At 52.9% G+C, this 15498-nt stretch overlaps 1 protein-coding gene across 2 annotated transcripts in view; it reads left to right on the forward strand.

Annotated features, from left to right (window-relative positions):
* Positions 1 to 5204: 5204 nt before the first annotated feature.
* GRHL3 (grainyhead like transcription factor 3) overlaps positions 5205 to 15498 on the forward strand; it is a 31106-nt gene continuing 20812 nt past the window's right edge. Inside the window, exons 1-2 of one of the 2 annotated variants that reach the window (XM_061480233.1) lie at positions 5205 to 5486; positions 7765 to 7918. In XM_061480233.1, the coding sequence (XP_061336217.1) occupies positions 7872 to 7918 (47 nt within the window). In that variant the 5' untranslated portion in view covers positions 5205 to 5486; positions 7765 to 7871. Of the gene's footprint in view, positions 5487 to 7764; positions 7919 to 9496; positions 10084 to 15498 lie in introns of those variants that run through there. The other variant, XM_061480234.1, reaches the window with a different exon arrangement.

Here is a 15498-nt window from a genome sequence, read left to right on the forward strand (position 1 = left end):
CAAACCCCCATGCAGTGCCTACAACCTCCCCATATTATTCCTGCAGGGTTTCAGGCCAGGAGAATGAAAAGTGAATTGGAGCTGGGATGAGCGTCAGCATCTCTCAGTGCAGTGTATTCATTGACATAATGGTCTCTGGGTCCGGGCAGCTCTTCCTGCAATTTCATTGTCCAGCCCTTGAAACTGGAGCTCATCTTTAATTGCCACTGAAAATAACTGTGTGTGGTTTGTGTGGGACGTGCAGCAGCCTGTGAGAGGGTGGAAGGAAGCTCTTAGAGGTGTGATGCAGACATGGGTGTCCTTCTGCTCAGGCAGCCATGGGCTGGGCATGGGCAGGCATCTCCATCAGTGGGAGCAAGTCTGTGCCGGTGGAGGGGTCTGTGGTGGGGTGTGTGCACAGGGGTGCTTGCTTTCAGGCTGTGATGGCCTGTGGGACTGAGCAAGTGATCGGAGAGCCATAAACCTCTTGTAACTGGGGACCTGTGTTTGCAAGATTTATTAGAGCTGTTGGTCAAGCCACAAAGGTGGGGCTGTGGGAGAAGAGCCCGGTGTCCACGGAGACCATGGGTGCTCCTGGTGTGTGCAGGGGGAGGCAATGGAGGAGTGTGGAATGGGCTGTTTTGGGGGAGCAGCTGGACACGGACAGCCCTGGTATAGAGCATGGGGGTGATGGGTACGGGTGATGGAGGGAGGCTGTTGGCAGAGTGAGCACAGTGAAAGTTCCCCTATCATTTATGTCCACGTGAAGGCCGCAAGGCAGGAGAGGAGCTGTGCTCACTCTTTGCTGGTGAAAACCTGCCCCTAGCTCCCTGGGTGCTGGCGAGTGCTGGCTCTCCAATTCCAGCCTTCCCAGGAGGATTCCCCAGGTTGTTGTTGAGAAATACCTTCCTGCCAGGTAGTCGGCAGGACCGGAAGCTCCGGATACTTTCCATCTGGGAAGGCAATCAGACAAAATGCCAAGCCCAGGGGGCAAAATTTCAGTCTTGGTGCCAGTCTTGCTTATTACATATCTGGGTTCTGCAGCCTGGTAAACTTTCATCATGTCATTTATTTGCTTCTCAACATCCCTGCAGTTATTAAAAGCAAGGTGCTCACCCGGGCTTTCTCTAATGGAACATCTGCCTTTCGGGGCAGCTTTGGATTGTTCATTTTACAGCTTGACCTCAGGCAGCGAATGGCCAGAATTCGATCCGGGTGCTGTCAGCCAGGGGAGCTGCCTGGGGTCCTCAGGACACGGGAGATCACAGGCAGGAAGGATCTGATATGGCAGGGATGGGCTCTGCAGCAATGTCAGCCAAGTGTCACACTCGGGTCAAGGGGGAGAGTTTCCCAACACCTTTGCCTGCATGCTGCCAGGCAATGCCAGCCTGCACAGGGCAGCTTTCCCTTGTGTGGAAGGAAAGAACACCCCACAGTCCGGAATCTCCCTTGGGAAGACTCATGTCTGCAGTCAGGGTTCAGTGCTGGCTCCAGGCAGCTGGCTGGGCTCCCCAAAGATCATCTCATGCAGTGGGATTAAGGAGCTGGGTGCAAGAACTCCTTAGGAGTGTTGTGTATGGTCTTCTGCTCCTTCCAAAGTGAACTCCTTAGGAGTGTTGTGTATGGTCTTCTGCTCCTTCCAAAGTGTAGCTGGGAGTAGTCTGATGCAATTAGTCCCATCAGCTGGGATTTACAGGCAAGTGCAGATCCAAGACAAGGAGTGAGCCTACCCTTGCCCATCTTCTGAGCACCTTGAAGGGCAGGAACACCATTGGAGGGGCAGTTAGGCCAGACAGGAGCCTTTATTCAAGACTGGATAAACCAGGTTTAAGTTCCTAAACCAAGGCTTCCTCCAACCATCTGGCATCCTTCATCTGAACACAGTCTTCACCTCTGCCTCTCCACTGAGCTCAGAATCTGACTGCTCCTGGGCTCAGATCAGATCTCTCTAGTTCATCCTAAAAGGATTTCATTCTACGCCGAGTTCACAGCTCCCCTGGCAGTGAGTACTGCTGGAGCTACCGTAGAGCTCGCAGGAAAAGGCCTCCCTGTCAAGGTTATAAATCCTTCAGGTTCAGGTGAAATTATAGCTTCCTTTTTGTGCCTCTTTAGGCCTCATCTGTACTTGGGTTTTGGCCACAGGTCCCAGTTCCGGCTCCGGCAGAGACGCGGTGTACGCCGGTGCAGTGCAGTCTGTTTGATCTTGGTTCAAAGCTGGGCAGAAATGCATGGCTATAAGTCACATCCCCAGCAGTGGTTTGCGTGGGAGCCCACACTCAGGTAGGCAAATTTTTCTAAGACTTGCATTAAATTACCTGCGCCACGGTCACGGCTGCAAATCCCACGGGAGCCCCAGGCTGGAACCTGGCCTCCTGCTCGCCATTCCAGCGCCTGGGAGACACACAATGGCAGCAGAACCTCCTTGAATCACAGAATCCCAGACTGGTTTGGATTGGAAGGGACCTTAAAGCTCATCCAGTTCCAACCCCCTGCCACGGGGAGGGACACCTTCCACTAGAGCAGCTTGCTCCAAGCCCCTGTGTCCAACCTGGCCTACAATGAGTTCCTTTGCTGAGCTGGCTTGTAAGAAGTCAGGCTGCAATATCCTGACATTCCTTGATGAAGAATTACGCTCTTACAGACTGAATGTGAACGCTGTGTTGTGCACAGCCAGCAGATAATCGGGATCTACCCTTATTGAGGGGCCTGCTGAGCCCTCTGAGCCCAGGACTCGTGGGCAAAACAGGAAAGCAGAAGCTTAGAAGGACGGCTGGTTCTCAGACCTTGTAGTAAAAGAAGATGGATTGATTTAACAAAGCAAAAGAAAAGGTTTGTTTTGTAACAGGCATGTGCTTCTTGCAGGAGGCATTTTCCAAGGGGGAGGAAAATCCCCAAGCCCTGCAGGGCCCGCAGCCCTGCGGTGCTAAGTGCCACCCAAGATGTTCTCGGTGCATCTCTCTATGTGTTGCAAAACTACCTCACATTTTTCCTCCCCATGGGATAACTGGTACCTGGCAGTGAACTCTCTGTTAATCCTCCTCCAACAAGCAGCCCCCCAGAAGTGAGTCCCAGCCCTGCAGTGGCTGAGGAAAGTGAATTTATCTGCTGGATCTGCAGTGCAGGAGGGTTCCAGGATCTATACACGTGACCCGGATGCTGGGCGATCTAGAAACAATCACATCAGCTCTTACAAGGATGGGTTTGATTCGTTATCGGGGCAGGTGATGCACTCATATGGTTTGAATTAGGTTTCATTTAAGATGGCAAGATTTTTCAGTGTAGATGGTGGATTGTGGCCTGGCCAGGGAAGGTGAGCAGTGGGAGTGAGTCACGATCAAGTGGGCCTTTATTTGGTGTCAAATCTGATAGACAAGTGCCAGCTAGGGAGCAAGGAGGGCTTGCCCACTGCCGGAGGGTGGAGCAGATGGGTATCTTTTTCTGCCCTAGACTTCAGAGCCATGGGGAGGATGTCTGGGAGAGACTCTGATGGTGAAGTTTCAGGGCTCCTCCAAGCCGCCATGTGCCTGCTCGTAGCCCTGGCACAGGGAGCTCGGAGCAGAGCCCTGCGCCTGTTGTCGGGAGATACTCGAAGGGAAATCCCTTTGTCTGACCAGAGCTGAGAGCTGGAGCTCAGAGCAGCGGCTCCTCAGCAGTTCCTCCCTGCAGGATGGGACACAGAGGCCGTGGGCAGGAGGTTCCAGTCTGCTGGGGGAGATGAGATTCAGTTCCCACAGTGGCTGCCCCAAGCCCCTGCCCAGCCTTGCTGCTTCCCCTTCCTCTGCCTTTGCCTTTTCATTTGAATGTGCCGGGAGCAGGAGGTGTCTCCAAAGCAGGGCTGGGATCTAAGCACGGAATCCCAACTCCGGGGACAATTTTAGAGTCAAATCAAGACTGCGGAGCCGACTTCTTCCTCTGCTCTAGAAATAAGCAGGTCCAACAGCTGCCTTCTCAAGCTGTTGTGGGAAAGTTGGCTCCTGCCAAAGTGCTGAGCCCATTCTTGCCTCCCCAGACACCCCTGTAGCAGGATCCCGTCATGGTTCAGGTGGGCAGTGACAGGAGTAGAGCAGAAGTGAGAAATAATTGACTTCTGCAGGGTGCTTTGATGATTCCAGGGGTGACCAAGCTGTCGTGAGGCCCGGTCCTGCCGAAACAGGGCTGGCTTAGAACCCACAAGCCAGGTCCCTGGTAGCTGGGACTGGCTCTAAAATTGCCTCACTTTGCGGGGTATGTGAGGGAGGTGTTTTCATCTGTGCCTCCATTCCCCAGCCTTTGGGAACTGGGTTTTGAGGCATTTTGCAACAATCATAAAGAACAGAGGTTCTTATGTAAAGAAAACTTTCACATGATGGTGTGATTGCAGGAAGTCAGGCTTTAAAAAGGCACCAAAGTAAGCTAATAACAGCGAGTATCAGCAGATTTGTGATGAAACCATGCAGGCTGGCAAACCAGAGACGTTATGAGTTCCAGATGTTGAGCACAGATAAATACCTCTGGCCTGAGCTTTTCTAATTAGCCACAGAAACTAAGCTGTCACGTAAAGATGGCTTCCAGGGCTCTCTGAGCAGATCCATTACAAGGCACCAGGACAGACTGGTTCTTATTCCTATTTCCTTTTGTATTTGCTACTTGGGAATTTACTGCATTAAATCCCGTTTCTGTGCCATGCTTAGACTCAAATCGGAACTGGCATCTCTGCAACTGGGAGCTGACACCAGGATCCGAACACACCTCGTGCTTTAGCTGGAGTCTGAATCCGAGCCCAGTCTCTGCTGCTGGGATCCAGCCCGCTGGCTGATGTGGGTAATTTATTCTGAGCAGCTCGGGACGCCTCTGCCAGTGACATTTCCATATCTCTGCTCAAGAAGGGCTGAGTGGAGTCAAGTGAGGTACCTGAGACCGAGCTCATCGCTGCTGCAGCGTCACGGGCTGACATCAGATAACTTCCTGGGGGAGGCAGCTTTGATCAGGCTGCAGCACTGGGGGAAGTGGTTGGGAGCAATCCCCGATACTTTGCATCTGGGCCATTTTACAAACTGTTTGCATGGTTAAAACCAAGTTTCTCCTGGCAAGGAACCGCAGCACTGCGCTAACTGCGGGCTCAACCCAGAGCCTGTCCTTGTGCTGCTGCTGGTGTCACCAACAGCACCTCCCGCCCCGGTGTGGTGACCACAGCGGGGTTTCAGCTCCGTGGGTTCTGCAGGAGGAAAACTTGCTTCTGTGTTTCGAGTTGCAGGTGTGAGACAGGCGATGGGAGGGAAGTCTGTGAGCTGGGAATGGCTGAAGAGCTGCAGCATGTGCTGCTCACTGCGGGGTGCTGGGGTTGGAAGACAAAGTTCACTTGGAGCAATCTGAAATCCCTCTTGCAGAGGACCCAGGTTTCCCCGGTGAAGCTTCCCCTGGCTCCTTCCTGTGCATATTTGTGGCTGAATATCAGAGGAAGCCTGGGCCTGGGCAGCAAATTTGGCTGTAAAGAACATCCTCGTGACCTCTGCAGGCTAAACCGGCAGGTCCGTTCCCGCTGTGGGTTTCCTGTGGCTGGGTTTGGATTGACAGCTGTCAGCTAAAGGCATGTGCTGGAGGTCGGCCCCAGAGTGTGAGCACGGGATAAGCTCAGGTCGGGGCAGGCAGAGAGAAAGTGAAGCTGCTTCTCCCCAGAGAGAAGCTGGTGGAGGTGGTGGGTCATGTTTGTTTGTTTGCAGTGGGGTGGCTGCCCCGCAGACTGGTGATGGGGCAGCTCCCGAACTCCTCACGCTGTAAAAACTGGTAGAACTAGATAAAAGACAACAGGAACTTTCCTATAGCCCCCTGGGCTACAACAGATAAGAACAAACTGGCCTGGCTCTATTAAAAGCATTCGAGCATCGGACTGAGCTGGTTTTAGTGGTACCAGGATCTGGCAGAGCCCGGCAGCTCCTCAGACTCCTGCGGACAGGACACTTCACCAAACCAGCAGCCGTCAGCTGGGGCAGGGGCAGTGAGGGCTTTACCTCCCTCCCTCCCTTCAAGGCCAGGTTCTTTTCCTTTTCCTTGTTAGTGCTGTGACAATGGTGCTACAGAGCCAGCTGTAGCCTGTGTTGTGCTGTGTGCTGTGCAAACAGTGCGAAAGGGCAGTCCTGCCGCTCTAAGACTTGCAGCCCAAGTTAGTTCCAGATGAGCTTTTTTGTTCTGCCTTCCCAAGGAAAAGGCTCTGGAGGCAGAGGGAGTTGCACTGGGAAAGCATCGGGTCTGGGTATCAAAGGTTTCCACAAACATCTATGGCACAAGCTCTGATTTTGGCTGGAAGAGCCCCTGAAGCAGCCGCATCTCCCTTTGGAGCACAGCTCACGCCAACCTGCTGCAGGCTGCTTCCTCTTACTGCCTATTAATTGCTGGAAGTGTTTTAATAACCTTTGGCCAAAGAGAGCTGAAATTCCTGGCACATCACAGGACGGCTGGAAAGGGTGTTTGACAGCTGTCAGTGGGAAAAGCTGTGTATCCTAAAGGGATTAAAGTCCTTGCTTTGAAGTTTCTTACAGGTTATAGAGAAAAGAAGCCAGACTGGGAGCAGGGAGTGTGAAGTGACTTATCCCAGGTCACGCTGCACATGGGTGGTGGGGGGAGCTGCAGGACCATGGGGGTGGCACGGTGACAGCCCTGCACTGCACCTCGGGCAGCTCTTCCCAACACAGACCCATCCCGTCCCAGCACGGTGTCCAAGGCCTGGGGACCTGGTGAGGGATGTTGCCTTTAACCATGGAACTGCCGATCTCTCACTAGTGAAACGCAGGCGATCACAGTCAGTCCCTGGATGTTTGAGGAGGGTTTAACAATCCAAACACAAGAGCAGCCCTGTTGCCTTAGAGAGGGTGTAGCTGTGAGCAAAATTTGGCCTTCCCTTTTAGACTCTGCAGTTTGTCTTGACTGCTGCATGCTTTATTTTTAGAGCATCATAAAGGGCTTTTGTTCCAAGGTGTATTTAACAGGGGAGTGGAGGGGAAGTGGGAGGGGTTTGTGCACAGAGAATGTATCTCTTGGTCTCTTTCTTCTAACCCACCCCCTCACCAGATACTCTTGGAGGGTGGAGTATAAATGAAAAAAAGAAAAAAAGAAGAGAAAATAATAATTAAAACCACTGAAATCCCAGTCAAAGGCTTTGTCTGGGCGTCCCGGCCTGGAGGCCTCCCCGGCGCCATAGAGCATCCATGAGCACAAAAGAGACAGAAGTGCCCAAGAGAATGGGAGAGGCCAAGCCAAGGAGCTGCTGGAGGCCCAGTGATGCCTGGTGGTGCCACTGTCCCTGTCCCTGCTTCCCACATCCCCCTGGACCGGCGGTGTGTGCTGTGGTCGGCCAGACCCTCCCGTGATGGGGATAAACTGGCTCAGGGAGGGCTGTGAGGGACCAGCCACAGGGAGTCGATAACATCCTCATCTGGCTTTGAGAGGTGTCCAAGGGACCGAACTCCAGCTGGTGGTGCCATGAAGCAGACAGACGTGTGTCCAGGCCCCACAGCACCGACACAAAGGGGCTGGTCTCTGCTGGGAGCGTTTTGCCAAGGAGGCTGGAGGTGCTCAGTGGGCAGGTGCATGGCACCGGCCATAGGAAATAAACCCGGATGTGAGAACAAGCTTCTCACCTGGCAAAGTTTCCCATTCCGCCATGGCACTAAGATCCTCAAAACAAGAAAATGAGGTCCTGGGTCAGCGGCAGCAAATCTGAGCATGACTTAAAGCCAGAGTCAGGGCTGCCCTTTTGGAGTGCCAGGGCATTTGTTCGAGGATAACCTGTGTTTCTGTCCTTTCTGACAGTGTTTCCCAGCCTCCCGAGGGACCTCGTGGCTTCCCAGACAGACTCCAGACACACTGAGGCAGGATCAGGCATGCAGACAGTGGCACCAAGAGCGTGGTGAGCCCAGATGAGCCCTGCCTGTCCCCACTTCCACCCGAGCTGGAGCACGTGCAGGTTAGCAGGGGTGGGCTTAAACCCCAAAGGTGGAAACAAAGCTGTGCCATCAGCATGCTGGTGACAGAGCTTAGCTCCAGGCAGATGAAGGGTCGTCTGTCCCCTGTCAGGGAGCAGCAGGTAGCACCATTGCTGCTGCCCTGCAAAAGGCCAAGTCTGCAAACCCGAATGTTTCCGTCCCGAGGTGGATTTGGCCTGGCCATGGTGGCACTGAGTTTGTTCCAGTTCGTTGCTGGAATCTGGTGAGTCTCTCTGAAAGGTCTGAAGAATCTTGGAAGTATCCTCAAGGAACGTTGCTGCTCTTTGCGCTACCCAGAGTCAGTGAGATACCCTTTGCTGATCTGGGCGCAGGACAGGTACCAGGTCTGTGACTCAGGTCATCAGGAACTGGGCATGGTTTCCTTAATTTGGAGATAGAATCAGGATATTGATCAACTAATGTCAGCACTGCGTAAGGTTTGTGCTTCCCTTGGCTGGATGGGAAGCACGTGTTCCTTCTTCTTTTCCTTCTTTTTTTGTCCTCTCACCCTGCCTGGTGTCCGCTGTGGCATCGATTCTGATCATCAGTCCCCATTCAGCTGGCTTTTGGCTACTGCTGTACTCTGGTGCGCAAGGTCTGGCAGCTGGTGCTCAACAGTGATCTCCAGTGGAGTTTGCATTGCTCTAAACCTTTGGTTTTCATTCCCAGAAATCAGACTTTGTCCAGTCCCTAGGTTCCTAATATGCAGGAGTTTGCACAGCAGAGCTGAGGCCAACGGCTGCTGCTTGGGTCAGGCTCAGCCCAGCATGTCCTCATCAGCCAGTGCAGATACACCATGGTCATTCCTGGTCCTGCACCCCGAGCTGGCCGTGCTCTGAGCCAGAAGCCACAGAGATGTGTTTGAAGGGTGTTGTACCCACGTTAACACGCTCTGTCTTCACAGCTGCCTGTGCAGACATGCCTCACGCCTGCCTGAGTGGGCACTTCTCACCAGGTCAGCAGAGCTGAACTCTGCAGTGTGGAGGAAGAGCTCACCAGCTTCCTCCATTCACCTGCTGGTGCAGGGCACCGAGCGGGACTGATTCAGTGAGTGAGACAGTGATGGGGGGTGAGAATGAGTGGTGGAAGCCTTTCTGCTTCCCTTTGTTTTAAGGCTTGTACCAACTTGTCTTGTAAAATCCTCTCCTGCCTTCCAAATCCAGTCAACATGAGTCACCCGCTGAGCCCATCCTTTGCCTCCTCGTTGCAACACGGATGACAGAAACCATCCAACAAGAGCGCTTGAATCCATGATGAGTTTTGTTCTATTGCATAAAACTTTTCCCCGTTTACAGGTGAGTTGCTACAGAGCTATTGCCTGGGTGGTATTCCTGCAGCCCAAGTGGCTTGTGTCCGAGCTGCCTGCTGCACCCTGTGCGTGCTGCAGCGACGCTCCTGCCTGCACTGCAGCCGCAGGACCGGGCTGTGAGCGGTACGGGAAGGGGTTATCCCTCAGGTCTCTGCCTTACAGTGAAATGCAAAGGTTCCCTGAGCTGGGGTATTTGCTGCATGTCTCAGCATCTGAAGTTGGGGGTTCTAAAAGGGGGGGGGGGGGGGTTCCCCAAACCCACACCTGCGGAGCCTTTCTGCAGTGAGCAGCGAAGAGAGGGTGAGAAAAGGGAAGAGAAGGTTAGCCTGTGAGTACAAATACCGTTTTGGAATGAGAGGAAGCAAAGAGGCTTTTCTTCTTCCCTCATTTATTCCTTTATAAGTAGGTATGCATTTTTGTCTGTATATTTATACATAAAGAAAGAGCAGAGGACAAATCAACCCCCAGATCCGTACAAATGACAGCTCTTTGGCATTGCAGTAGATGGAACACGTCCACCAAACTGAAACTAATTATCCCAGAGATGAATACCTGATTCCACTCCTTTATCCTATCTTTCCCCCCCGGGGCCTTTCCCTCCTCCCCACCCACCTCCCTCCGGTCGGGCGCAGGGTGACGGCGCAGGGTGACGCTGCACCTGCCTGGGTGTACCTGTCCCAGGCACCTGTACCAGCAGCCAATCCTGGCTGCACCAAACCTGCGCACCGCGCCGCATAACCGGCGATGCCTGTGCACGGCAGGTGCTAGCGGGGAGCAGCGCTCGCAGCTCACTGCCTGCGGAGCCCGGGACGCACGGAGGATGTCCAATGAACTGGAGTAAGTAAAGCTCCTTCTCTGTTTACCCACTCCCCCCTCGCAAGGCTGCGCGCTCGCCTGAGCGGCTCCGAGCGCCGCGGCTCCGGGGGCATCAGAGCCGGGCTGTTCGCAGGTGAAAGCACTTGCTCCCTCTGCTCCCCATGCCGCTGCTCCCAGGAGGAGCCCCTTCCCAGGGCCTGAAGAGGTTGGATTTGGGTTTTTTTTTTTGTTTTTACGTTTTTTGAGCATGATTTTTAAAATCATGATCCTGATTTTTTTTTTCTCCCAGACTAAGACTTGACACCCAGAGTTTCTGCCTGCAGGCGAGACTGTGCTGCCTCTAGCCAGCAACATCCAACACAAGCTACAGAGCTGCAGTAATTCGGGGCGGGGGGGATTTTGGTTGTGTTTTTTTTTTATTTTTCCCCCTTTTTTTTCTTTTTTTTTCCCTTTTTTTTTTTCTTCCCCTCAGAAAACACCTTCCAAATTATTTACCGGTTTCTGTTTTTTTGGGGGGTGAGGGTTGTTGTGTGGTGGTGTTCTTTGTTCTTGTTTGGTTTTAGTGTCACATGTGTTTTGGTTTCAGTAAATGGATCACGTTATGATCCTATCAAATAATTGTAATTGATTACTTTTTTTTTTAACAAGAAAAAGCACCCAGAAAGCACTTGTTGATCCTCTAGAGCTCTTGCTTCTGATTTGGGACCTCCACAATAGTTTGGACTTTGGCCACTGCTGGGATGCATTCCCATAGCACATCACGCCTCACCCCTCTGGGGTAAACAGAGAAATGTCATATTGCTGTGACATGAAGGGGGGACCTGGGGAGTATTGACCAGTGGTTGGGAATGCTGCTGTCAGCCCCGTCTCATAAAGCTCAATAGGCGTGTAAATAACCCTGGTGGAGTACGTGTGTGTAATAGAATTTACCATCCCTGTCCATGTCCAAGCATCTGTGTGCGGATGCGGTGCTTCGGAAGGTGCATTTTGAAAGCAAACACGTGCCAGAGGTGCTCTGACAGCTGCTCTCTTAATAATTAACAACCCCGAGGAGGTGCAGCACCAGTTATTGCTGTGTGTAAATACTGGGATCGATCTGCCGGGATCCACTCAGGATCACTGAGGGAGATTGCTTTCTGGACTCAGGGTAATTTATAGCTGATGCTTTTTAAATGTGTAAATCGGGCCGTGTGCTTTGCTTCAGATGTTTCAGTGTTTGTGTTCACAGTGCTGCAGCGTTAGATTGATGTATTGCTAATTATGGGCTGGGGCATTGTGTTACCTGATGAATTACATGGTTGCTTGACTCCTCTCTTGCTAACGGGCTGTTAACCCCTGTGCCTTTTGCATGGGAAAGGGGGAGTTGATGGGAGCAGCATCCATCCCTTTTGTGATTCAGGGCTCAGCCCCTGCCCTGTCCTGGGGACACATCTGGGGGGTGCCACACCTGGTTGGGGGTCTGTGTTTGGTCACCCCGGGAGGCAAAGGGCTCTTGGCAGCCTTTTCCTGTGGATGGAACCTGAGAACAGGCTTGCAGAGCTCTGGAAATGTCACCATAGCTGGAAACATCACTGTAGCCCTTCATCCCTCCCTGGGGAATGCAGGGATGATCTCAGGGCTGCTGGGGCCACCCCTGGGGTCCTTGAGTGCACCGTGAGCTTGAGCACCCCAGGGAACAGTGGGGAGCAGTGATCGGAGGTAAGGAAGCCGGGAGCTTGGCAGTACCAGAGTTATAGCTGAAACATCCAGACTTTGGGTCCTGTGAGGGGAAAAAGGTGTCACAGAGGAGGGGACACCTTGTGAGGAGCTGCTAAAGCCCCACGTTGGGCAGTGGGGCTGCTGCAGTGGCTGTTAATCACCCAGGCCAGAGTCATCAGGGTGTAGCTTTGTAGACATCAGAGGAAGGAAAAGGCTCTTAGGGGATCTGATAAGGGCAGTGGTGCTCTCTGTGTGTCTGGCACATCTGTTGTGCTTTACACAACCCCCAGGACAAGCTGAGCGCTGGGAGGATGGATCTGTGCAGTGACCACGGGCCTGGTTCTAAGGGAGCTGTGATATCCCCATGGACTGGTGCTGCCAGCCAGGACGTCGGGGAGAACAATCCCATGTCTCCCTTTGCCACTTTAATTTCACTAAAAGGACTGGGAAGAGCCTAGCATGGCATGAGAGAAGGAGGTGTTTTGCCTATTATAAAATATTCTAACTGATAATTTCCATAGTCTTCTAAATTGAACTTCTGTCTAACTCTGCAGTGCGTGGGCTTGAAAGAGTTAACCAGGAGTTACTCCCAGTTGTGGTTTTGTGGTCGAAACCATGATCGCCAGAAGCAAATTTTTGTCATGCATAAGGTGTGTTATTAAAACTTGAGTTATGCTCCTGGTGAATGAAAAGTTAAAGCCCTTTTATAAAAGGCTGGCAGTGAAGCACACGGGGGATCACCGTGCTGCAGCAAGTGGCTTTCAGCGGAGACGGGGCTTAAGTTAAGTAAAGAGAAAGAGAGATTTTGTAAATTAAAGAAACAACAATCCCATAACTGCTGTGCAGTTCACAACGGAGTAAGAGCCCTCTGAATAAAGCGCAGACTCAAAGCAGAGGTAAATCAACATTTACACAGTACCGCTGCTTTGATGCGCTGGGTCGCGTTTTCAGCTCAGGGGTACGTGGGGATGGCTCCGGAGAAGTTTGCGGATAGGAAGTTAGGCTGAGGAGGATCTGCTCCCGCTTTGTTCTGCCAGTGTTTAACTGCTGATCTCTTCAAGTCTTCATCCGCAAACGCACTTGCACTTGTGCTGCACCTGCAGCGCCTCAGTTCAGCTGATTGGCAGTGAGACAGCTCCTGATCCACACCTCGGATCCTGGGGCAGGGAGAGCTCGAGGAAGGAAAAGGCAGTGGCTGAAGAACGCGTTCATCAGCGGCGCTGGCTGTGTGGCACATGGCTGTGTTCGGGCTGGGGCTCTGCTGCTCACACCTGAGTTCCAAAGGCTTCAATGGGGTGGCTTGGTTTTTGTTGCTCCTTCGGGTGCAGGCTGTTCTGGCTGGTAGCTGTGGCTGTGGTATGGGTGAGGTAGCTCTGACCCACAACCAGTCCTTGGCAACCCACGTTTAGAGGAAAAGAGCTGGTGTCGCTTCCCAAGGGACTCGGATCCCGGGTGGCAGCTGCCTCCTGCATCACGTTTTTGTTTCTGCTCATCCTCCTGTCTGTGCTGTCTGAGCTGTAACTTGTGCGCTCCAGACACCCCTGGCTGGCTGGGGCTGTGCCTGAAATGGGCTGAATTGTGTTTGCTTGGCAAAACCAGTGCTTCAAACGCATTATGGCAGCTTTTCATTCAACAGCACACAAAAGGCTAGCCTGCCTTGGGGAACACGTGTTCACAGGACACCCAGAACACACCAGAGTCTGCAGAGAATCACAGGCAGGTTTGGGGTGGAAGGGCCATTGAAGATCATCAAGTTCCATCCCCTGCTATAGGCAGGGACATTACAGGGACATACAGAGTCGTCAGTCAGGGGTGCTGTCGGAGCTGTGGGCAGCTGAGCTCTGACCTGCACCAGATGGAAGCAAAGGGGAGCCAGCGGTGAGAGCCCCTCACCAGGCCTGCAGTGCTGCTGGAGGAGGGCAGGGAGCGAGCTGCATGGCGTGAGGCTCCTGCGGGGTGCCCTGCCCCGGCACACGCTTCCTGTGGCCTCTTGGGCAACCCATGGGAGGATTCACCTCACCCATTGCAGCAGGGTCAAAGCCGGGTGCCAGCGCTGGGCAGTGACTGCACTTGTGGGTGATGGGAAGGGATCAGCACATCCCAGCCCCAGGTGGGAGCTCCAGACCATCTCCTGGCTCTCAGAGCAGGTAGGAAGCCTGAGACTCAGCTCCCGTGAGGTTAATCCCAATCTCTGCTCTTGCTGCTGCCTGAAACGCGTGTTGAGATTCACACAGGAGTATGTCACATCCTTTATTTGTTATTGCAGGATCCTCCGAAAGGATGTGGTGAGGGAACTACAGGAACTTGGGTATAAGTGGGCTCTGTTCTCAGGCAGGCCTCTGGGCCCTGCTGCAGCACAAATAACCCCTAAGAACTGATTACTAGATTAAAGCCAGATTACACGAAGAAAAAACAAAACAACTTTGTTGCAGAAGATCACATATCCCTTTATTGTGGAGTGGTTGGGTTTTTAAAGCCTTGTAAGTCTAAGCCTCGTAAAACTGTGATTTTTTTTTTTAATGATTCTTATTATATTTTCTTTAAAAGCCACAGCGAATACATGAGAATTAAAAAGTAAACCAGCAAAGTAGGGTTTTGGATGTGGAAGGAGGGGGGAAATCCGTAGGCACTGAAACAGAAAAAGCTGACTGAAATCACCAAAACTCTTGGAGCTCTGAAGCTCTTCTCACCGTGTGTCACCTTCCTTAGGGTGTCTGAAGGACTGGGAGCTCCAGTGCAGAGCGTTGGTGGGGATGCAGGTTTATGTCCACGCACACACACAGAATCATAGAATCATAGAATAGTTTGGGTTGGAAAGGACCTTAAGATCATCCAGTTCCAACCCCCTGCCATGGGCAGGGACACCTCACACTAAACCAGGTCACCCAAGGCCTCATCCAGCCTGGCCTTGAACACTGCCAGGGATGGAGCACTCACAACCTCCCTGGGCAACCCATTCCAGTGCCTCAGCACGCTCACAGGAAAGAATTTCCTCCTTATATCCAATCTAAACTTCCCCTCCTTCAGTTTTAACCCATCACCCCTTGTCCTATCCCTACAGTCCCTGATGAAGAGTCCCTCCCCAGCATCCTTGTAGCCCCCTTCAGACACTGGAAGCTGCTCTGAGGTCTCCACGCAGCTTCTCTTCTCCAGGCTGAACAGCCCCAGCTCTCTCAGCCTGTCTCCATACAGGAGGTGCTCCTATCACAGCCATCCTTGGCTGTCTGCAATGAAACTGAGCAGAGCTCATAGTGGTGTTGCAGAAGGGGTGCTCAGCTGGGGGGCACTGCCCAGGGCCTGGGTTTCGTGCCCTCCCGTTGGGTTCAGGTCCCCCTGAAGCTCAGGACGCTCGGAGCTGTGGCGCCTGACATCACACACTGCTGCTGCTCCAAGGCAGCAGTGATTCCTGAGCAGCTCCATGCTGTCATTTGTTTTGTTAGGCAGGGAGGGCACCAGAGCAGGGATCCTGTGTGAAATGGGGCCGTGTGGGTGGCTGCCTCAGGACGATGTTATCGGGAATGACGCGGTGCCGACTGGTGTTCCCCGAGCATCACTCAGCACCGAGGTGGCTCATGGAGCCCCTCAGGGGACAGGGGCAGGAACCAGCCAGTGCTGGCTTGGGGCTTTGCAGCAGAGGTTCGGGTCTGTTCTGTTCTCATCTTCACTGAGCAGCCTTGGAGAAGCCATTTTAATGCCAGCCCCCTGCCTTGGTTTCTCCCCGTGGTAATAAATAGCGTC

Source organism: Pezoporus flaviventris, unplaced genomic scaffold, assembly GCF_033815535.1.
Source record: "Pezoporus flaviventris isolate CSIRO_AGI_PZ_B2104156 unplaced genomic scaffold, CSIRO_AGI_Pfla_v1 ptg000176l, whole genome shotgun sequence".
NCBI lineage: Eukaryota > Metazoa > Chordata > Aves > Psittaciformes > Psittacidae > Pezoporus > Pezoporus flaviventris.